Source organism: Oryctolagus cuniculus, chromosome 1, assembly GCF_964237555.1.
Source record: "Oryctolagus cuniculus chromosome 1, mOryCun1.1, whole genome shotgun sequence".
NCBI lineage: Eukaryota > Metazoa > Chordata > Mammalia > Lagomorpha > Leporidae > Oryctolagus > Oryctolagus cuniculus.
In genome coordinates, this window is record NC_091432.1 from 123,785,731 (window position 1) to 123,809,295 (window position 23,565).

At 47.1% G+C, this 23,565-nt stretch overlaps 1 protein-coding gene across 4 annotated transcripts in view; it reads right to left on the reverse strand.

Moving 5' to 3' along the window:
- PRDM10 (PR/SET domain 10) overlaps positions 1-23,565 on the reverse strand; it is a 117,891-nt gene that overhangs the window by 19,522 nt on the left and 74,804 nt on the right. For all 4 annotated transcript variants that reach the window (XM_070065558.1, XM_051847849.2, XM_051847852.2 and 1 more), the window contains exons 8-15: positions 22,312-22,384; positions 20,352-20,469; positions 16,704-16,833; positions 15,979-16,221; positions 9,948-10,295; positions 7,612-7,767; positions 2,602-2,781; positions 1,243-1,353 (exon numbers count right to left, since the gene is read on the reverse strand). In XM_070065558.1, coding sequence (XP_069921659.1) covers positions 1,243-1,353; positions 2,602-2,781; positions 7,612-7,767; positions 9,948-10,295; positions 15,979-16,221; positions 16,704-16,833; positions 20,352-20,469; positions 22,312-22,384 — 1,359 coding nt within the window. The remainder of the gene's footprint in view (positions 1-1,242; positions 1,354-2,601; positions 2,782-7,611; positions 7,768-9,947; positions 10,296-15,978; positions 16,222-16,703; positions 16,834-20,351; positions 20,470-22,311; positions 22,385-23,565) is intronic.

The window sequence follows — 23,565 nt, forward strand, 5'->3', positions numbered from 1 at the left end:
AGTGGCCTGGGAAGAGCAGCAGAGTAGCCCAAGTATTTGGGCCCCTGCTACCCTATGGGAGACCCTGGTGAAGCTCCTGGCTCCTGGCTTTGGCCTGGCCCAGCTCAGGCTATTATAGCCATCTGGGGAGTGAACCAGCAATGGAAGATCTCTGTTTCTCTGTCTCTCCCCCTCTGTGACTCTGATTTTCAAATAAATAAATAAATCTAATAAAATAAATTAAAAGGTAGATGTACAGACAAAGAAAACTGATTTGAAAGCGGCCTAAGATGCACATAGCTGACTACTGGGAGCCAAGGAATCTGCCAAAGGAATTAACCTCTAGTGGAGGAATCTATGTTTAAAAAATGTTTCTTGGGGCTGGTGTTGTGGCGCAGCAGGTTAAAACCACAGCCTACAGTTCCAGCATCCCACTTGGGCGCCAGTTCAAGTCCTGGTTGCTCCATTTCCAATCCAGCTCCTTGTTAATGTACCTGGGAAAGCAGTGGAGGATGTCCCAAGACCTTGGGCCCCTGTACTCTCATGGGAGACCCAGAAGAAGCTCCTGGCTTCAGGCTGCAACCTGGCCCAGCCCCAGTCATTGCAGCCATTTGGGGAGGGAAACAGTGGATGGAACACCTCTCTCTCTCTCTCTCTCTCTCTCTCTCTCTCTCTTTCTCTAACTCTGCCTTTCAAATATATAAATAAATCTTTAAAAACACGTTTCTTATTTTTAAGCTAACAAAACTTCACTATGTAAGGAAATGATAAGATTATTTTACAATGAAACAACTAACAAATATTTTCTTTTGTCTTTTTTTGCAACTGCACACAAATAGAGAATTGGAGCAGTACCAGTGCAGAATTCTATCTCAACACTTTTTCATGTCCCACTCAATCTTCTAGGAATCCAAAAGCTATCAATATTTTAAAAGTAAGATGATAAACACTCTCATTTTAGATCTTAGGGGTTTAAAATGAATTCCCATACCAGGCTCTTGGTAATAGGTCTCTCCTTTTGTAACAAGAACCACAAAGAGTAGGTACAATAAGAAAAACAAAGCCAACTAAATTCTTAAGGAGAAAAATTGGCTTAAAATGAGGCTGTATCTGTAGCCCTTTTTATCTGAATGGAGAACTACTGAGACAGGGAACCATCTGCTAAGAACACCTGCAAGATCCTAGAACATATTTAGACATGCAGATAACGGGCTCCCTACAGGGCGCCCACAGGGGTGTATCAGAACAGAATTCTCCCTTTACCTTGTCACAGTACTGACAAAAGTAGTCACGGTTGGGTTTGATGATGGGGAGAGTTAGCTCTGGCACCTCTTCGATCTTCATGTCTGGGTGTCTCTTTGATAAGTGATTTACCTAAAGTGGGGGAAAAATGGTCAAAAGAGAAAAAAAAAAGAGACCCCTCTGTTAACAGAAGCTAACCAAATGCCTCTGACGACGAGTGCTGGCAGCTGCAGTTCTCTGAAGCCAGGGGCCCCCAAACAGTAAGATTAGTGGCTAACATCAGCATCACCAGAGCCATCCAACCCCAGCACACTAACAGGCACAGCTAAGAGCAGTTCCCAGCAATTCAGCAAACAACCGGGTGTGAGCTGGGTGGTGTGGATGTCATCGATGGGCTTCGGCTACAACACCTACAAACCGCGCCGGCATGAACGACTTGGGTGAATTCTCTCGAGGCAGCGCCGTCTTGTATCTTTCGTGCCCTAGCTTTACTGAGAACACTGAGATAGGAACTATGGCTCGGAATTTAAACATGGTGCCACGGCCTTCCAGGTCCCAGCAGAATGCTCACAACTTTGACAGGGGCAAAACGCATTGTGAGCAGTGGACTGGCCAGCTGGGCCGCCATGCCCTGCGGTGACAGACGGTCTCCTTCCACTACTATTTGAAACCTACAACACAGGTGCACTGACGGGGCATGGTCAAGGAGAAGGCAAAGATGCCCCCACTAGAAAGTCTACTCTAGGGATCACAGAAGAGGAGAGGAAAGAAAATGGAATAAGAGTAAAAGAAAAAAAAAAAAAAAAAAGACTGGGGGCTGGTGCTGTGGTGCAGCGGGTTAACACCCTGGCCTGGCCTGAAGCACCAGCATCCCGTAAGGGCGCTGGTTTGAGACCCAGCTGCTCCACTTCCACTCCAGCTCTCTGCTGTGGCCTGGGAAAGCAGTAGAAGGTAGCCTAGGTCCTTGGGCCCCTGCACCCACATGGGAGACCCAAAAGAAGCTCCTGGCTCCTGGCTTCAGATCAGTGCAGCTCCGGCCATTGAGGCCAATTGGGGAGTGAACCAGCAGATGGAAGACCTCTCTCTCTCTCTGCCTCTCCTCTCTCTGCATAACTTTGATTTTCAAATAAATCTTAAAAAAAAAAAAAAAAAAAAAAAACTGAAAGGATGAAGAAACACAAAAGCAGCCATGGAAAGCAGGAGAGAAGGAGGTCACTCGGACAGGGGCACAGGAGGGCGCGGAGACTGGAGCAGAGAGGGCTCCAGCTGGGGAAGTTGTGTGCCTGTTTCTCCCCCAGCCATGGACAGACAGAACCGCTCCAGGTGACAACGCAGGAGCCACGATCACCCCCCGGCAGCCCCCAGCCGCCTGGCACTGACCAGCATGCCTCGCCGCCGGAAGCCCATCATGCACAGCCGGCACTTGAACGTGAAGCTGTCGTAGTCCGTGGACGTGATGCGAGGCTTGAAGGTCTTGGAGCGGCTGATGCGGTCGGCTTTCTTGGCCTCCCTCTCTGGGTTGTGCATCCTCTGCATGTGTTCCCGCAGTTTGTCTTTTCGCTATTCGAAAGGAAGCGTTGGAAAGGGGGACAGGAGTGGGGTAGAAAACTTTCAGTTGAAGGAATAATGAGAAAAGCGTACAAATTTGCAGTCACCACAATCTCCTAGAGGCATCTAGGTTAGCTGGGGTGCTGGTGCACACCGGGACGGAGGTGGCCGGGAATGACTTTATTCCCTGGCAAGCCAGAAAACACCACTAAATGGGAAGGTACACCCTGATTTTTGAGGGGGAACACTGCATTATATAGAGGAGTTCATAGGGTACGTGCAGTAAGGACGGGCTTAAGAACTCTAAGACAAATTGAAAATGAGTGATGGGGGAGCTGGCACTGTGGTGTAGTAAGTAAAGCTGCCGCCAGCAGTGCCGGCATCCCGTGTGGACGCCGGCTCAAGTCCTGCTGCTCCACTTCCGATCTGGCTCTCTGCTGTGGCCTGGGAGAGCAGTGGAGGATGGCCCAAGTCCTTGGGCTCCTGCACCCACGTAGGAGACCCAGAGGAAGCTCCTGGCTCCTGGCTTCGGATCAGCATAGCTCCAGCTGCTGTGGCCATCTGGGGAGTGGATCAGCAGATGGAGGACCTCTCTCTCTCTGCCTCTCCTTCTCTTTCTGTGTAACTCGGACTTTCAAATAAACCAATGTTTAAAAAGATTTATTTTATTTATTTGAAAGGCAGAATTACAGAAAGAGAGAGAGAAAGAAAGAGAGATCTACCATTTGCTGGTTCATCCCCAAATGACCACAACAGCCAGTGTTGGGCCAGGACAAAGCCAGGAGCTTCTTCTGGGTCTCTCATGGGGGTGCAGGGGCCCAAGGACTTGGGCCACCTTCTGCTACCTTCCCAGGCACATTAGCAGGAAGCTGGATTGGAAGTGGAGCAGCCAGGACTCGAATCAGCACCCATATAGGGTGCCGGCACTGCAGGTGGCAGCTTTACCCACTACACCACAACATCGGCCCCAAGCAAGAATCTTTCACACAAGGACTTCGAGGTCCAGCTAAAAATGTAGACTGTCCGCTATGGATAGAGCGCAGGGCCTAGGACTCAGCTTCTGATTTATGAATCCAATGATTCATGCTGAATTTTTTGAGTCCATAAAGAAAAGATTAGGCCTAGCCCATCCAGAATAAAAAAAAAAAACAACCTCAAAAACATGCAAGCTCTCTGTCCAGGGAGGGCCTCCGGCTCTCTCTCTTGAACTGTTATTCATCTGGTGTAGATTTGAGCCTTTCTACAAGGCCAGTTCTTCCCTCTTTTCCCTCTTTTGGTATAGAGCCTTTTTTTTTTTTTTAACCACTTCATTTTTCAGTACAGTAATCCAACAAATATTCCTTGATGCCTACTAGCTAAGTGCCAAGTTCCAAAGGTAGGCTCCCTCCTACCTGCCTCTTTTGCAAACAACAGAGTTGAGACCCAACTGCTCCTTCCCCCTGGCTCCACCCCTTCTCATTCCTGGAAAGTCCAAAAGAGCCTGGCCAAAATTGCTTAGTCTAAGGTAAAGACTGGATTCAGAATATTGCCCTAAGAAAGATCATTTCTCAGGGCTGACACTGTGGCGTCAGCGGGTAAAGCCTCTGCCTGCAACGTGGGTAGGTTCACATCCTGGCTGCTCCAATTCTGATCCAGCTCCCTGCTAATGCACCTGGGAAAGCAGCAGAGGATGCCCCAAGTGCTTGGGCCCCTGCAACCCCGTGAGAGACCTGGAAGAAGCTCCTGGCTCCTAGCTTCATCCTGGCCCAGCCCTGTACATTGTGGGCATTTAGGAAGTGAACCAGTAGATGGAAGATTCCTCTCTCTCTCTCTCTCTGTAAACTCTGCCTTTCAAGTAAATTTTTAGACTTGGGTCCTAAGTACACAAATATTTCAGTATCTTAAAATAAATGAAAGCTGAAATACTCTGGTTCAAAGCATCCTGGATGGGGACTACTCAGCCTGCACTAACACATGCCAGGCCAACATGCAGTGAAGGGCATGTGTTTCTTGAATGCCCAACCTCCACAAGGCCTTTCCAACCTGCTATCTCCAAACCCAGATCCATTCTCTCCCCACCCTCCCCTCTGGCCTAAGTCCAGCTCCTTGTATCAGCTGTGTTCCCAAACATCCAGCTCCCAACCCATGGATCTCACCCCTCATCATCCCCCTTCATCCTTCCACACAGATGTGGGGTCCTGTTGGGCTTCCTCAAACATCTGTCTTGAATGTGGACCCTCTTCTCCAAGCCCACAGTCTCTGCCTGCAGTCAGCTCTAAGACCCCTGAAGCCCTCTTCACCATAAATCTAATTATTCAGCATCACGAGCTGGCTTAACCTATTTCTCAGGCTGCATCTCACCAGGGGCCTCTTACCAGGCCCTCCATCTCTCCACCTGTCACCATCTCCGGGCTGTGGCACTGCCTTAGTCACTGCTGCTCCCCCAATTCCTCATGCTCTCCCTTTGTCTACCCTTTAGTGAATTCAAAAGTGTCCCTTTCCCCTTACACACCCAAAACAGAGTCCATCACTCTCCTAGTACCTTATCCTTTGCTCTTTGGAACTACCAGGATTTTTTGAATGCATCTGTCTCATTTGCCCATGACACTGTGAGCTCCTTCAAGTCAGAAAGTCCTACTTCGCCTTTAGGTAAGCTGCCCTCATGAGATTTAACCATAGCAGGACAGGCACTTGCAATGCTTACATGCTTTGATGGGGTTTTCCAGCAAAAGGCCTTTGTAATTCAGGGCAGAATCACTTAAGCCAGGGACCCAAAAATGCCTCTTATGAAGCGAGGCAAAACGACGTGAGAGAGAGTACGAAAGTTTATTTCAAGCCAGGGATAGGAAGGAGAGCAAATCCAAGAGCCCAAGGAGAGCACATGCCACACATAAGTGGATGTAAGCAGAGCGTGGGCAAAGCAGCAGCACTAGGATCCAGGGAGGTGCCGGGAGCCTGATCCTGCAGGGTCTTCTAGGTCACAAGAACCTGGGAGCCTGTCTGTGGGAAGAGCTACTCGAGGGTTTTTCAGAAGGAACATGACATCAGATGTGTTCTCTAGAAAAATGACTCTGGGTACAGGCTGAGAGCTGCATTGACGGCATGCAGTGGTTATGTGCGGTGTCCACTTGGCTACGGGCACTACACTGAAATGCAATCCCCTCACAGTGTGGCTCCCACGCCCAGGAGCAGCGTCAAGGGCAGAGGTGCCTGCAGGTCTTCTCAGGTGCCTTGCCCTCTTGTCGACCTCCAGCCCTACTGGCCAACCGCCCATCCACCACCAGTTGTAGCAACACAGACCATGGACAGGGGCCAGCTTGAAGTTGGAGGAGCCTGGTTCCCACGTTCCCAGGGGAAGTTCTCATTTGTCCACCCAGACCAGAGCTTTGGAGAGTACAAGAGCAACTTCTCTGACCTCCCAAAATCTCCCTTCAGGCTCCAACTTCTCCACTTCTCCTAACATCTTAGTCTTCTAAGAAAATCCCTCACTATGTGATATTCATCCTGGTTTAGCTCCTCTGATTGAAGCCTGCCTAATTTACTGAGTGAAAGTTCAGAGGAAAACGGAAGTAGATGTACATTTTATGTTCCTAGCAGTTACAATGATATCTGGCCCAAGATTATCAAAGCGTGTTGAATGGATGGCCCGACAGTTTCACAAGATACAAATCCTGGGGCCACTGCTGTGGCATAGTGGGCTAAGCCTCGGCTGTGACAATGGCACCTTGTATGGGTGCTGGTTTATGTCCTGGCTGTTCTTTTTCCAGTCCAGCTCTCTAATATGGCCTGGGAAAGCAGTGGAGGATGGCCCAAGTGCTTGGGCCCCTGCACCTGTGTGGGAGACCTGGAAGAAGCTCCTGGCTTTGGGTGGGCCCAGCTCTGGCCATTGCAGCCATTTGGGGACTGAACCATCCGATGGAAGACCTTTTTCTCCCTCTCTCTGTCTGTAGCTCTACCTCTCAAATAATTAAATAAAATCTTTTTTTTTTAAAAGATACAGATCCTTCTAGATTTAATGTGTTTAAAAAATTAAGAACCAGAAAAATATCCAGAACCATTTATACTTCTCACATTGTAGTTCTCTACAGAGTTCCAGATCATGCTACTATATTAAAAGCCACTGATATTATATTCTATAACACACATCCCATAAAACTCAAGCTTTGACAAATGACTCCCTATTTCTCTTTAATAGCTTCATATTCTTTACAAATAGGCTCTTGGGTTTCCCCTCCTGGACCCATTTCTGATTTTTCTCCAGTTTTTTCCAGGACAGTGCAATCCGCAGTTGCATTCAATAGATTATCACTCAGTGACACTTTTGCAGATTCATCTGATTTCCCGACGAAGCAGCTATCACTGGTATTTTCTTGGTTTGGTGTAAGTTGCAGACAACTTACTGATACTTAGTACTTTTTATTTTAATCCTTGGAGGCATCATTGCCATTCCCCAAAGAAGTCTAAGCCCTCTCAGCATCTTCAGATGTCCCGCCTCCATCAGATGAGACTCCTGCTGCCTGCAGGGCTCAGTTACAGGCCCTGATACTGGGTTAGTGCTTCCTAAAACTTCTAAGTGGTAAATCAATGTATTGACGTCTCAGGAATCCTCAACAGTCACGTAGTGCTGCAAGTCATTCTACGTTTGGATTCTTGCACCAGATGATGCATTTTGACTATGTTTAGAGAATCTCAATTAGTTCTTGGGAGAAACTAAGGCAAATTTTCCATCCTAATTTTCAAAGGGCAAACACGAGATGTGAAGTGAGGATGCAAGTTCTTCACAAGCGGGCGAAAACCTGACGCAACGGAAAGTGCTTATCCTTAGCCTGAGCTCGCCCTGCAGGCTGTGCGCTGGTGGCATACCTTGAACTGCTTCCCACAGGTGGAGCACAGGAAGTCCTTGCGGTCCGAATGCCGAAGCATGTGCAGCCGCAGCTTGTCGGGCCGACAGAAGGCCTTGTCACACTCTGTGCACTGGTAGATTTTCTCCGAGTGGAAGCTGCGCACGTGCTTTTTCACCTGGCAAGAGAAGACCACGGGGAAACTCAGTTCACCAACGCTAGAGGGAGCCAAAGGCTTTACCGTGGACTTTCACCAGCCTGGCCGAGTAATCCAGTCAGATGGGATGACTGGCCTCAGTACCTATTATTATCCCTGCTACAAAGAGACAAAACAAAAAGCATAGGAAATCTTAACCTCTACCATGAAATGAAGAGAATAAAGAATGTTTGCTTGGTTAAAGCCCTAACCACTTAGAGAACATTTTTCTTAAAAGAGGGGCCCACACTGTAGTGTGGAGGGTTAAACCACTGCCCGCGATGCTAGTATCCCATTTTGGAGCACAGGTTCCGGTCCTGGCTGCTCCACTTCTGATCCAGCTTCCTGCTAATGCGCCTGGAAAGCAGTGGAGGATGGCCCAAGTCCCTGCCACCCACATGGGAGACCTGGATTTAGATCTAGGCTTTGGCCTGGCCCAGCCCAGCTCCCACTATTGTGGGTGTCTGGGAAGTCAGACAGCAGACGGAAGATCTCTCTCTCTTCTTGGCTCTTTGTCTCTGCCTTCCAAATGAATAAAATTAAAAAAAAAATTTTAATTTAAAATAAAACAAAGTAAATGCCTAGAAGAAAACATTTAAATGAAAAATAAAGAAAGCAGAGTTCCTTTCGGTTTAAATGAATCTTGCTAAAAATTACTTGTAGGAAGATAAAAAAAAATAATTCTCCCTCACTTTCTTCTGCCTTCAACACACACAGAAGCAATTTGGCCTCTGTCAGCCACCAATCCATCTACATCTAAAACCAGATTCTGAAGAATTACAGACATGAATTAGAGGACACAGAAAAAATTACCTGTTTATGAGAATAACACAGTACTAGTGTCACCTTTCTCAAACTGGGTTGTTCCCTTTACTTTGCATTAACTTAAATAAAGGACGATGGCCATTAAACTCTGCGAGCCATCCATACACAACGGAGGAGAGCTGTGGATGGGAGCTAAGTGGTGAGACACATCAAACTGTTCCTATAAGACATTTTGCTTCATTATTGTTGGAGTTTCTTTCTTTCTTTTCTAAAACTCCATTTGTCTTTAACTTTATAGATTTTTTTATCTTATAATTTTATTTGTATTTTTAGTATTTTTCATTGAAGTTCCTTCTTCTATTGAATTCTATCTTAAAGCAACCTTTCTAACATGTGTGTGAAGTGAGAAAACATCCAAGACTCTCAATACGGGCAGAAGTATGAGTCCTAGTCTCCTTTGGCTTTGGTAAGTCCTTTCTACAAGACATTTAGAATCAACTATTCACTGACTAGCAAATAAAAATATCACTTGATGTCCAAATGAAGTCCTGATTATTCTGAAACTTCAGCCATTTTGTTGTAACAAAGAATACACTACAAGGAGGCAGCCAGTGCATGATACAACAGTATAGTGTACACCAACTCTCTCTTTGTTTCATGCCAAAATATAAGACCTCGCAAAAGCAAGACAGTCTGAAACTACGGTGGTAGGGTGATGATGGTTCTAGTCTACAAAAGTGGGAGAATGTCTTCAATAGGCTCTACATATTTTATGAGTAACTGATAAGGACAAGGATTAAGAAAGACTCTCACAAAATTACAACTAGATCTGGATAGTTTTATTTGTAACGTGACACAAATGTTTAAACTGGCATCCCATAAGGACACCGATTCAAGTCCTGGCTATTCCACTTCCAATCCAGCCCCCTGCTAATGTGCCTGAGAAAGCAGGGGAAGATGGTCCAAGTGTTTGGGCTCCTGAACCCATATGGGAGACCTGGAAGAAGCTCCTGGCTCCTGGCTCCTGGCTTCAGCCTGGCTCAGCCCAGGCCATTACCATTTGGGGAGTGAACCAGTGGATAGAAGATCTCTCTCTTTCTTTCTCTCTCTCTCTCTCTTCCTCTCTCTCTCTCTCTCAATCTGCCATTCTGTCTTTCAAATAAATCTTTTTTTTTAAAAAGTGTGTAAAAAAATGTGTCAATGTCTGATCTGCACATTCAAGGATCATCATCTTTTGTGCATCAAAAGCAGTTTGAGGACAAAATATTCTCCAGTCCAAAGTTATTTCAAGGAAAGGATGACAACGCAGGTGCCAGGCAGCCCCAATCTTCCAAACACTGAAGTTTCTTTTACCAAAGAAGGAAGCAGACAGGAATCTCGGCAGCAGAGACACTCACCTGGATGAAATCTGGGAACCGTTTCTTACAAGTTGGGCAGGTGAAGTAGCCATCATTGATATGAATGGCCACGTGATCTTTCAACAAATCAAGGCGGTCAAAGGAGTCTGGGCAAAAAATGCAAGAGTAAGTCTTCTGGTCCGAGTGGAGCTTCATGTGGCTCTCCAAGGACGCACTGCTGATGAAGCCCTTGTTACAGAGGTCACAGGTCAGCGGGCAGTTCCCCTCCCGCCCATGGAAGCGCAAGTGTTGGTCCAGTTTGTCCTTTTCACGGAAGGCCTTCCCACACTGCAAACACTTAAAAGGCCGGAAGGACTTCCGAATAAACAGATGTTGAAGAGCTGCGTTCTGAAAGACATACACAAACGAGATTATGTAGGGTGGAAGTGCAGGGTGCAGGGGGATCACTGGTGTAGACAGAGAGAGGGGCTTTTCTGCAATCACAGGCTTCCCAAAGGAGTCAAACTCTTGGGCATGGACGAGGAGAGAAGACTGGCCTGGCAAAGGCGCGGAAAAGGAAGCCATCTTGGACAAGACAACTCTTTTTTTTTTTTTTTTGGCTTTTCTTTTATGTCTATGTAGGTGTGTTTGCTTCTGAAAGGATTTAAGCAACATTCAAACAAAGTGTTCTCAATAGAAGATCTGTATGATGAGACAAACCCCAGAATGGAATAGGATACAAACGAAAGATTTGGAAGAAAAGAGGGCGAGTCACATGGACATGCAGGAGGCTGGAGGAGTCAGCCAAACGTCACTTGCTGAAGTCCGTAAGCCAAAAAAGTCTGCAGCCTGATGGAAGTGTTCAGCAAAAACAAGCAACAAAGGAGCACTACAGGGCAGAACGCTTGGCCGTGGGTGGGTTTGGAAGAGCAGACAAATACAGGGCTTCCTTTGGGGGTGACGAATGTCCTGGAATTATACAGCGGTGACAGCGGAGCAGCTTCAGGAATAGTCCAAGAACCACTTTAAAAGGGTGAATTTTAGGCTATATGAATTGTAGACCTTAATTTTTACAAAAGAATAATTAAAAAGGAAACAAAGAGTTCGGATGGATGTGAATGTGTCCGTGAGGTATGGGGCCTGAGCACACACCATAAAGGGATCAAAAGCACCTCATCACTTCCTACTTAGAAACTGCGGAGGGCAAGTTCCAAGGCAGCTGGGTAGTTCTAGGGGCTAGCACGCCGCGCTAACCAGGGTAAGCACATTGCTTCATCCCCTGTCTAGAACAGTCAGTTTTGCTTTTCGTTCCATCACAGACTGCACCTTAGCTGACGAGCCATCTGTACACTCAGGCAGCTCTAGGGACTCCGAGTGAGAGAACGTGGGTACTCAGCGCAAACACCCAGGACTGCATGGAGAAACCCGTCACGCTCGGCGAGGACCGGATGCACAGGGTACCCTCTCAAGTCACAACACAGCATCAGGATTTCAGTTATGCTACCCACAAGCACTCATTCCTAAGTTCCTCAAAACACCGCGGGAAGGCTCAGATAGCTGTGAGAGGGGAGGAGAAGTCCCTCAAAGTGTACACCTGTGACCAGGGACGCCCATGCAGCTGTAGGGAACTGCAACGGAAGAATTAACGGAGCTCTTAAAGCTTTGTTTGTGCAATGAAGAAGGTACGTGAGCAACGCTTTTAACTCTTCATTACTTAAGAGCAGCGGCCTCTAAACTAAATTTGTTGTGAAATAATCATTTAAGGGAAGAAAGCAAAATAATTATTTTTGATTAAGTGAAATGCCTGACCACAGTCACTTTGTAAGAGATAAACTTCCTTCTCAGGGCTTCTCTAGCAGGGTGAGGAGAATGTTTTCAGACACCAGCTACTCGCTTAGCCTAAGAGGATCATTGGCGGCTCTGCTGACTTCCCAGGCTGACCATGGCTGCTGCCAGGAGTCTCCTTTGATTCTAGATTCCTCAATACATGGCTTACTTAGCTCATAGGAAACACTTGACAGTGGATTAGGCACTGGAATGTTTTTCACATGAACTTCAAAAAAAAAAACCATTTCAAGTTCTCTCCCGTATCATCTGCAGAGATCGTAAGAACAGATCTTTCCCAAACCAGCCACAGAACTTCCTCTCCTTGCTTCTATCGATGAGCAGCCACCTAATCCTTTTACCTCATCTGCTTAGATACTTATTTTACATAAAAGCTCCTCCCATTCTGTCTACTTTCTTTTTTCTTTTTTTCTTTTTTTTTTTTTTTTTTTTTGACAGGCAGAGTGGACAGTGAGAGAGAGAGAGACAGAGAGAAAGGTCTTCCTTTGCCGTTGGTTCACCTCCCAATGGCTGCTGCGGCCGGCGCACCACGCTGATCCGAAGCCAGGAGCCAGGTGCTTCCTCCTGGACTCCCATGCGGGTGCAGGGCCCAAGCACTTGGGCCATCCTCCACTGCACTCCCTGGCCACAGCAGAGAGCTGGCCTGGAAGAGGGGCAACCGGGACAGAATCCGGCGCCCCGACCGGGACTAGAACCCAGGGTGCTGGTGCCACAGGCGGAGGATTAGCCTAGTGAGCCGCAGCACCGGCCTCTGTCTACTTTCATGACTGACTTCAAGGAAAGATGGCAAACAGGTGCTACCGCTGAGGCACCAGCCTCAAGACTCAGGGCACACCTGCCCTGGCAGTCACTTCCTTTCCCCAAGTTTGGTGATGTTTCCAGGGACAGACGCAGCACACAGCGACTGATGCCGGTGCTGCCAAGGATGCCACTACCCCTCGGGGACAGAATCCTGCCCTTGGCTTTGGGTTGGTCCCTTTTGCTTCTCGAGTCTCCTGTCATTTCTGATTAGCACGCGCACCTCGGACACTTGATTTAATCTCAGCAGTGACCTGGCTCTGCTTCTTGAGTTCTGTTGACAACTCTTGCCATCTTTGTTCATTTCCATGGAGCTGTGAACACTGGCCAAGGCCTCAAGAGCAAGGCTGTCACTTCTCTGATCTAATGATTCCAATTCCTCCTATCACAAGGCAGTAACTGTGTTGGAACTGTCCTGCCCCTTGAGCCTCCTGCTGGCCACTGCTACCCTAGTAGACCGTCCGCAGCTCAGAGTCATATTTGGTGCATATTTTTACAAGTAATCATGACAAATGATGGCAGCGGCACACGGGCCCGTCGCGGGTTTTCTGCCCTGAGTTCCAGTTCATCAACTACACCAGACTGAATGGTACAGCAGTGGCTCTAAGGACGCCAAAACAGAATCATTGTTAAACTCTGTGCCACAGGAGTCCACTCACTTTGCAATGAAATCCCAGACAACACATTCCTTGCAGACAAAAGTCATAAAATGCTTCTGAAGTTCGATATTAATAGCTAAAGGAACCTAAATTATTAATCAATTTTCATACTATTTTGCTCTGACACTAAAAGGAAATCAAATAATCACATTGATTGGTTGGTTCTCCCTACCCCCTCCCTCCAAAAAAAGATTTATTTATTTGAAAGACAGAGTGACAGAGAGAAAGTGACAGAGAGAGCTTTCCACCTGCTGGTTCACTTCCCAAATGTCTGCAACGCCCAGGGCTGAGCCATGTCCAAGCCAGGAGCCAGGAACTCCTTCCTACTCTCCATGCGGGTGGAAGGGACACAAGCACTTGGATAATTGTCCACTGCTTTGCCAGGGACATTAGCAGGGAGCTGGAGCACCGGCACAGCAGCCAGGACTGGCAATCCAAGATGGAATACTGGCATCGCCAGGGTTGGCTTAACCCAATGCACCAAAGCCAGCTCCTGGTTTTGGTTTTTTAAAGCAACTTTTCTTTTGGCCTGCTTCCTGCCCAGCTTTCAAAAGCTCTGGTGGGCTGGCCCTGGCCAACATGCCTCACTCTCGACCGCCCTTCAATCAGCACTGGCGAGCGGGCCAAGTTGGTGTTTGTCCTATCCCATCATCAGAACCAAGCACACACCACATCTGTGCCTCTCACGCTATGGCTACCCTCCTCTGGAAGCATCAAACTCCTTCCTGGCCTCTGCTTCAAGGACCAGTCTGTGTGTCACCTCTTCCATGAAGTGTTCCCTAACTCCTCCATCTCTCTCTCTCTGGCCTTTTGCTCTTCTGAGTTCCTATAAGCAATTACATGTTGACTGTAAACTGTCTTCCATTCGTGCTGACTTCATATTCAAACTGTAAGCTCCCGGGTGACAAAGCTCAAGCAAAAATTCTATTGTATACCTAGCCCAGTGAATGACAGCTGGAACTCAGTACCATTCCGTATGTCATTCAGACGGTTGTAGAGCTGGAAGGGACCTTGGAGATCACTTAGTCCTACCCTTCATCTGTATACAAGGAATCTGAGGCCCAACATTTACCATTGACTTATATGCTAATAAATTATTAGGATTCAGTAATTTGCATTTACTGTAGCAACCAAACTGTGGTTTCCACCGTGATTTAGTGAGTACAGGTTGCAAAGAACGGTGGGTCAGGCACACACTTAAATAGCATTCTGTTAAGTGAAACACAGGAAACAAACCTACCTGCAGCTCCAACTGAGCAGGCAGCATTAGAGGAGAGAAAAATAGTTACATTACCAATTGGATTGGAAGACTTTCTTGCGGTTGGTCCTTACCAATCTGGATAGAAAAAATACGTAGCCTGCTTTTTAGAATGTGTGAGAGGAAAAAAAAAGAAAATACAGCCCAGATAAGACTGACCTCCAAATGCCATATACACATGGCTTTGGATTTGACACAAAGAATCTTATACTGAAACTAGTAAACCAACTCACTCAAAAACACATGCTCAACTATGGCTCAACTATGTTTGTATATCCACAGTTTCACTCTATGTATGGGCTTTAGTATTTTCCTTAAAAAAAAAAAAAATCTAGTAAAGATGTCTCTGGACTTAGTAAAAAAAAATCAGAATGGCAAAAGCAGAAAATATAGTATTTGGGTGCAAGAACGAAGTGCGGGAAAGACTGGGGAAGAACTGCCTTTCCAGCCTATATTTAAATACGCTTCCACAACCTGTGGAAGTGATCCAGACTCAGCCGAAACTTTCACATTTCAAAGACCCTCAGGAAGGTGGGTCAGCCTCAGAGTTCTTACAGCCTGTCAAAGCTTCTATGGCCATAAGTGCCTCAATGTATTTGTAGGCATGGACTGAAGGCATGGACTAGACTATTTTTCAAGGTCCCTTCTAGCCTATAGGCAAATAAGAAGACCAAAGGAAATAAATACTAAGCTAAAAGGACCATCCATCCAGAAAGTGTAGAACCAAGAAGACACACACAGTCTCTCTGACCTACATATAAGGTACCAGTACAAGTCTTTATGCACCCAGCTGCTGTAAACGTGGGTTTTATGCCACTGGGGGTTTTTGTTTTATCAGCACAGACATTCATCCCACAAACCCATGTTACTTTCTGCACACCTCCAGTCTCAAATCCTGCCTGGAAAACACATCTGCATTGGAAGCCACAGTTAAAGCCAAGAAGCAGGTTCACACCAATGGCCCGACACCGACTACTTCCGGAACCTACACTTCACTTCACGCTCTCCCCAGGTGCGTGGACTGCTCCTGGCTTAGCATCTTGGACACAGGCACCTCTGCACAGGTGTCTATGCCATTTGCTAGTTTCCCCTTGGAAAATGCAGAAAACCAAACTTAGTTACCCAAAGTTAACTTGAGAGCTACCACGAGGCACAGATTAGCCTGGCTTAAAATACAAAGTAATTATTACAATGCAATGTAGTTCCTTCTCCATTTTCAACCTGTGAACTTGGGGATGCAAAGAGCTATTCTACTTTAACTATACTAGTCCAGGAGCTACCAAAATCCTGGCTTTTGGGTCATTACTGAACTGGTTGAACCTGGCAGCCGCCACACTAGCCTACCACAGCACACAGAGACTTTGAGAAACTGTTTATACTTTCTTCCAAATCCAAGGGGTCATGTGTGTGATTAGGATGAGGCAAGACTCAGACGTGGATGGTGGGGAGGCTGGAACACAGCGCACCGACAAAGCTGGCTGGAGGAAGGAAGATGGACAGCCAGTGAGCGAGGGGCACGCTTCCCACTTACTCGGATGCGTTTGGCTCTGCGCATGTCGTCGGCAGTCAGAGTGCTCTGGGTAGGCGCCACGCTCTCCTCGTGCTGTGGCTGCAGGTGCAGGGTGTGGGTTTCTGGTTCATGGTCCAGGGAAGTCGGGGTTTCCTGCGGTGGCTGAGGCAGTGGGATAGGGGTCTGTCCTGGTTGGTCCAGCCCATTCGGAGTAGCTGGTTCAGTCTCATCAAACTGCTCCTTTGTGGGAAAATGTAGCAAATCCTGAAATTTGCAACAACCGGGAATTAGTTCCCTACCTGAGTGAAGATCAGTGCTGGGAGGACTGTCAGCTGAGATTTGGAATTGCTGCTGACTTTTAAATGACGAGATTCAAACCCCTCGGGACCAATGTTCTCCCACTGGGGGAGTTAATTAGGCACCTGTGCACGGACCACGAAAACTAGGAGGTGCTTCGGACCACTCTGCGAGGAAGAGACTTCTGGAATATCAATAATTTTAATTGTTTAATTAGACAAAGCCCTCCTCTAATACCTCTGGTTAATTACAAATCTTTAGGGCAGCCACGTTGGTTCCTGCCGTAACACTTGAAACATACATTCTTTCCTGCTAATTCTCCTGTCACACTGCGATGGCCAGCAGCAAAGCCCTCAGATGACAGGGCTGCGCCGTGTGAGAGGTCTCTATAACTTCAGTCCCGCCAGAGCCCTGGCCAGCCCAGACTGCAGCTTTCCCATCCCCAGTACCTGCGTCCCGTCATCACTCTTCTCCCCGTTCTCGCTCGTTATTTCCAAGCGGATAAATTTTGGAGGACGCCCTGGCCGCCGACCTGGGCCGAATCGTCTCTTGCCTCGTCCCCTTCCTCTGCCTCTCGTTCTGGGAACAAGACAGCGGGTTACAAATAATCACAGTTACAGGACACCACACCCCAAATATTCTCCTAGGTCATCCTTGCCTGCCCCAGAGTCTGACTTCTCACAGTTCCCCCAAGGAATGTGGCTAAATTCATGTTTTCAGTTCCTCCAACCCGAAACATGCTTGTAAACGCCACACACATTGTGTCCCCTTTCATGGGTCTCTAACACGCAAAAACCCCTGACTTAAGAGAGACTCCGAAAGTATGTCACGGAAACCTCTCTTGGAAGGGGCGTGCGGTCAGATGCATAAGGACGAACGCTGTGTGTTCTCAGATGTGGAAGCCGAAGTTGATGTCACAGGAGCAGAGCAGAGCAGAGGTGCCCAGGGCCTGGGAAGGGTGTGGGGAGGGAGGGCTGGAGGGAGGACTGGGACAGGGACCAGGGAGTGCAGGTGTGTAGGAGAGCAACTTCTGGTGTTCTGTACAGGGCACAGCGTGGTTCACAGCAATTAGTTCAATCATTCAAGAAAACCAGCAGAGAGGATTTTGAATGTTCCTAACACCTAGAAATGACAAACGTCTGAGGTGCTAAATATCAGCCACCCTGATCAAAACATGTATTGACATGCCACATGTATCCCCTAAATGTGGATGTACAATGAAAATGTGTCCCTTAAAAATAAGTTTTGAGGGGCCAACTCTATGGCATAGCAGGCTAAGCTGCCGCCTGCAATGCTGACAACCCATATGGGCACAGGTTTGAGTCCCGGCTGCTCCACTTCCAATCCAGCTCCCAACTAACGTGCTTGGGAAAGCAGCAGAAGATGACCCAAGCGCTTGGGCCCCTGCACCCACTGGGAGACTCAGATGGAGTTCCAGGCTCCTGGCTTCTGCCTGGCCCAGCTTTGCCTTTTGCAGCCGTTTGGGAAATGAACCAGTGGATAGAAGATCTTTCTCTCTCTTTCTCTCTCCCTCTCTCTCTATAACTCTGCCCTTCAAATAAATAAAATTAATCTTCATCCAAAAACAAAAAATAAAATACACAGCCCAACATTCCTCTCAAGTGTACACTGAACTGATGCCATGGAAAGGCAGCACTTGCTACTTACTGCCGATTGCTCAAACAAGACTCCCAGCACTAAAGAACTAACAACAACAACAACAAAATTGTTTTTTAAAAAAGACAGGCCGGCGGCACGGCTCACTAGGCTAATCCTCCGCCTTGCGTCGCCGGCACACCAGGTTCTAGTCCCGGTCGGGGCGCCAGATTCTGTCCCGGTTGCCCCTCTTCCAGGCCAGCTCTCTGCTGTGGCCAGGGAGTGCAGTGGAGGATGGCCCAGGTGCTTGGGCCCTGCACCCTATGGGAGACCAGGAGAAGCACCTGGCTCCTGCCTTCGGATCAGCGCAGCGTGCCGGCCGCAGCGCGCCAGCCGTGGCGGCCATTGGAGGGTGAACCAACGGCAAAAGGAAGACCTTTCTCTCTGTCTCTCTCTCTCACTGTCCACTCTGCCTGTCCAAAAAAAAAAAAAAAGATGTGGCTGTAGGAAGTGTATTATAATATTATTCAGATCATGTTTGATTCATTCTTACACACTCATCTACTTAACAATTTAACAAATGTTATATATTTTTTCCAGGAACCTGTAGAAGATTCTTCATTATGGAAAGTTCTGAACCTTGGTAAATGTAGAGACAACAGCATTAGGAATCTAACACGGGTACCTACAACCCAACTTCAACATTTAGCAATGCATACTCAACCTTATTCCATCCAGAGCCCCCTACTAGCACACACACATTCCCATTAGACTGTTTCGAAGCGGGCCCCAGACATCATTTCATCTGTAAATATTTCAGTATGTATCTCCAAATCATAAAGACTCTTTGTATATCTGTAACCACAATACCATTATCACACCTTCAAAAAGCCTGTCACTCACTCAGTATTATTCTATCTTGCCAAAGTCCAAATGGTCCTAAGTCTCAAACTCCTATCAGCTGGCTAAAAAACATTTTATCTGCTATATGTCATTCACCATCCTAGCCACAAAAGTTATAAAGTTATATGCAACACTTTTTTTCCCCCTGCAGAGGTGTAGGAGAAGCAGCAGACATATAAACCAAAATTGCAATATAAAAAGTGCCACCACAGTAGAGCTACCAACAGTTTTAGGGATACCAGGAGGAGGGAGTTAACTTTCACTGTCTGCCCCCTCAGATACTTCTTCCTGTGGTCACACCCTAGACTTTGCTATCCTCAGTAAGTCTCCCTCACTAAGGCCCCAACCCCTTTGCCCACTCTGATACCATCTCTAGGTACGCACGCGCACGCTCTCTCTCTCTCTCTCTCTCTCTGTCTCGAGCGCGCGCGCCCTCTAGAGCTGGATGCAGCAACTCTTCAGCCTCACAGCTCCAATCCAATTGCTCTGTCACTGACCTGTAATCCTACACCCCCTTTCTCACTCAAACTCCAAGGTCATTCAGTGTAATCACTCCCTAGGATTTGCTCTCAATTCCCATGCCCACTGCTGCGTCATTACCCCGCCGGCCTGTGCACGCTTGGCAAAACCACAACCCTGTGTAATCCAGTTCCCTGGCCGCTCTGCCCCAGGGCCCTGGCAGCTGCGTGAAGCTGCAGAACAGCACGCAGCCTTGCGAGTAGTCTCATTTGCACTTCATGACCATGAACCCCAAGTTCATATTGCAGGTAACTGTGGCGTACCTTCCCTAGAACATCCACTTTCCCACTGGCCTGGATGGCACTTCTCATGGCCTCCAGTCTCCAAACCCCATAAACGTTGACAACCCTGTATCTGTGCCACTGGCACTACCCTATTCCAGCTCAACTGTTGCAACAGCTTCTACACGAACTCTTGGTCTTCACTCTTACTCCAGGATAGGTCAACACGATGTTTCAATTGATCCAGAGGGATCTTTTAAAACTAAATTAACATCAGAACACTCCCCAGGCAGAACCCTCTGAAGACTTCCTCCTTTCACAGTTAGAATAAAATCCAAACTTCTAACCGTCACCCTTAAGGCCCGACCTGACCCGGCACCTGCTCACCCTATCCTACAAGACTGTCCCCTCATCTGCCTTTTTTTACATAGTGGAATTAAACACAGGATTTAGTTTTATAAAGGCATTGTTCCACTGAAAAAAAAAAGCTTGAAAATCAGAGTTACAGATTATTTCAAAGGAATTCAAGAATGCCTATTTCAGAATCTCAAGGGGGACTATAAGGTGAGAGGATCGCTCTTTCTTGGTATTGGTTAAGTGGAAATGATTAAATAGCAAACAGGGGTCGGGAGAGGAAATGGCAGGTAAGACATTCCCATTCCCCTCGGCAGGCTCCCAGCAGCACCCGATTACCTGGTTACTCCTCCCTCCCTCCCTCCCTCCCTCTCTCTCTCTCTCTCTCTCACACACACACACACACACACACCAGGCAGCATTTACTAGTTCACAGAAGGTACAGAAATGATTCTGAACCTTTACAGACAAACTAAATGCATAAGCACGTCCCCTCATATATACCTGCTAAACACATCCAGTTTCTCATCATGAGAATTGAGATGCTGTTGCAACTGCTCTGAGCTTACAAACCGGCGATTACATTCATAGCAGGGCCAATTCTTCTCTTGCTCTCGAAGAACTACAGGCACAGGAGAGAAATCATAAAGGCTGATGATCAACAGATACCAGCAAAACTCAAAGGCCCGCCGCCTCCACCATTCTCATCTCACTGCAGCCCGAACAGGTCATCATTATATGGTATCTTCTATGTGCATGGCTGCTTTGTTATGAAATCAAAGGCTTATAATTTGGCAGAGTTCTGAAAACTTATTTTCTGATACATTCATGACAGACATCAAAGGAACAAACATCCTCACACTATCTCCCATCTCCCATATGCATAAACCAACCCACTCACACCCATCCACCCACACACATATACACTCACCACTCTGGGAAGACAGAAAGACCTACAAAGAAGGCCTGATTCAGATAAATTAGTGATTCAAACCCTAGTTCCACAACCTAATCACTTGATCACAAACCACTTAAATGTCAATGTGTAATATAACTACCCAAGCAGAATGTCTAGAAGTATCTACTAAAGCTAGATACGTGCATATCCTACAACCCAGCAGCTCCACTTCTAGACACATGCCCAACAGAAGTGCACACAGATGTTATTAAAACATCTTGACACCTAAGGTCATAGCACTCTTCAAAACAGCCAAACCCAAAAACAATCCAGTTGTACAGTAAAGAATTTGGCTGACTTCTGTCTCTGATTCCTGGGAGGTAACCGCTAAATCAGGGGAATTTACCAAGTTGTAGGAGCATCTTTTTATTCATGGTGGGCTGCAGACTGAGTTTAGTCGCACGGCTGATGACTCAATCCACCATGCCTCCAAAGCGATGCCCTGATAAAAACTCTGAACACTTAAGCTCGAGTGGGCAGCTACGGTTGGCAATCACACATCACTGGGCCAGGAGGGTGACCACCCTGAGGGAAGCCGAGGCCCCTCCCAGACCTGTCTACAAATCTCACATGGCTGGTCCTGATATGTATCCTCTGCAATAAAACTTTAATGGTTAAATACAGACTTTGTGAGTTCTAGGAGTCATTCTAATGAGGGGATATTGGGAACTCCCCACATTGTAGCTAGCTGGTCAGCAGGGAAATCGGCTGGTGTCTGAGTGAGGGCAGTCTTGAGGAAGACTGTGCCTTTAACCTGTGAAATCTGACCTAACTGGTGGGAGAATTATAGTGTTAGAATTATAATGCCAAATCTACAGTAAAGTATACAAATCAATTGTGACAGAGTCACAAAACAGAATCCCACACAGTGAGAACACCTAGGTTACAATTATATACAACAACGTGGCTGATGTCCAGACCCAAAAGTGCAGATATCATACACTTCTATTTATGCACAATTGAGGAACAAGCCTATCATATCATGTGTGGTATTGGCGGTCCAGACAGTAATTACACCTGGGAGTGAGAAGGAATTAGAAGTTCCAGGTACCTGCCATATTCTGGTTCTTATCTGGGGCAGGTTAGTCAGCTGTGTTCACCTTGTGAAAACTCAGCAAGCCACATGCTTAGGATTTGTGCATCTTTCTCTATGTAGATTATACTCTGCTAACATTTACATTAAAAAAGAACGCCAATGCTTGCCTTGCCATGTCCTTAGAGATAATTAAATCTAGATAGGAGCTGCCCTCTGTACTAGGTTCTAATTTCGTATTTGGAGGTTTTCATTATATTAAATACTATTTTCCAGCTCCCAGGCAAGACATGTAAATACTCCTATGTCATTGAAATCCAATCCTAGAATTAGATGGACATGGGCAGCTCTAAGAAAACTACTGGGATATCTTCTGCAATAGCTTGAGATAGGAAAATTGGAGGTGACATAAAGATAAAACACAAACAAGTCAGAATTCATAGAGGGAACGTGAAATATAAAAGTCCAACCACCTTTCCTTTCTTCCTCGGAGATGTCATGGATTTTCTGATTCACGAACTCGGCATAGGATGCAGCATACCACACCTGCAAGGACCAAGGAGATGGTCAAGAACTAAGGGAAGATGCCAGATATGCTTTGCATGCTTAGTTTATTTCTCCTGTTTACACGAAGCAATGCAGGTTTTTCCACAGCCTGTTAAAAAATGTTTGTAATTTTTAATATAACACTGAGACCCTCTCCCATAACACCCATCCAGCACGCAGACTGTGAGGAAGTCCATCTGTGAAGACACACTGCCTGTTTGCTGCTTTTTTCTTTTAAATTATTTTTGTTATTAGAACAACTTCACAAGAATTATATTCAAAGCTTCTTTATCTAAATGAAAACAGCCTCTTCTGGTTTTCTAATCTATATTTAAACACAGGCTTTTACTCAGTTGTAATCACAGTGGCTGCCACCCTCCCACCTGCCCTGGGATCACCAACGACTACTTCAAATACTCTGTCATTGTCTCGGGTCTCCCCTCCCTCCTACTCCGCCAGCTGCCTGTGCTCACTCTCCCTGGCCGGTTCCCCTTCCTCTCCCTAACTTCCAAACAGAGCATTCCTCAAAGCCTAGCCCAAGACCAGGGCCTTCTTCCTTCATGTCCAACCAACACTACGCTAAGGACTCGCAGAGCCTCGTTCCCGGTCCCCTCTAAGTGCACTGTCCTGCTGACCAGGTATTGTGGCTGTCTCCCTGACTGCTCGAACTCTGCACATCCACGAGAATTCTCCAGGCTTCCCATTCACATGCCCGCCCTTCTGTCACCCCACCTCGATAAATACCCTACTTACCACCCAGCCGCTCAGACCTGGAACCTAGAGGGCGTCTGATTTCTCCCCTTGGCTGCTGTTTAATATTTCAGCAAAGATGGTGGCTTCTTCCCACATTCACTGCCTCTGCTTCTGCCACCCACGTGCAGGCCAGGATTGTCACCTGCCTGGGTGACCACCAGACTGGCCTTCTAACAAGGCTCCCCTCTTCCCTGTAGTCCACACAGTAGCCAGAGCGGGCTTCGTAAAACACCATCAGACTCTGTCATGCCAGCGATGGCGTCTCATTTCCTAATAAACCTAAGGCTTGAGCTGAGCCCCAAGGGCTCCGTGATGCCCCCATCTCTCTAAGCAACCTCAGCCCTTGTGCCCCTCCCTTGCCCAACCCTGACCCCAAAAGGCCTGCCCCCAGCTCCTCAAACATGCCAGCACTTCCCCATCCTAACCCT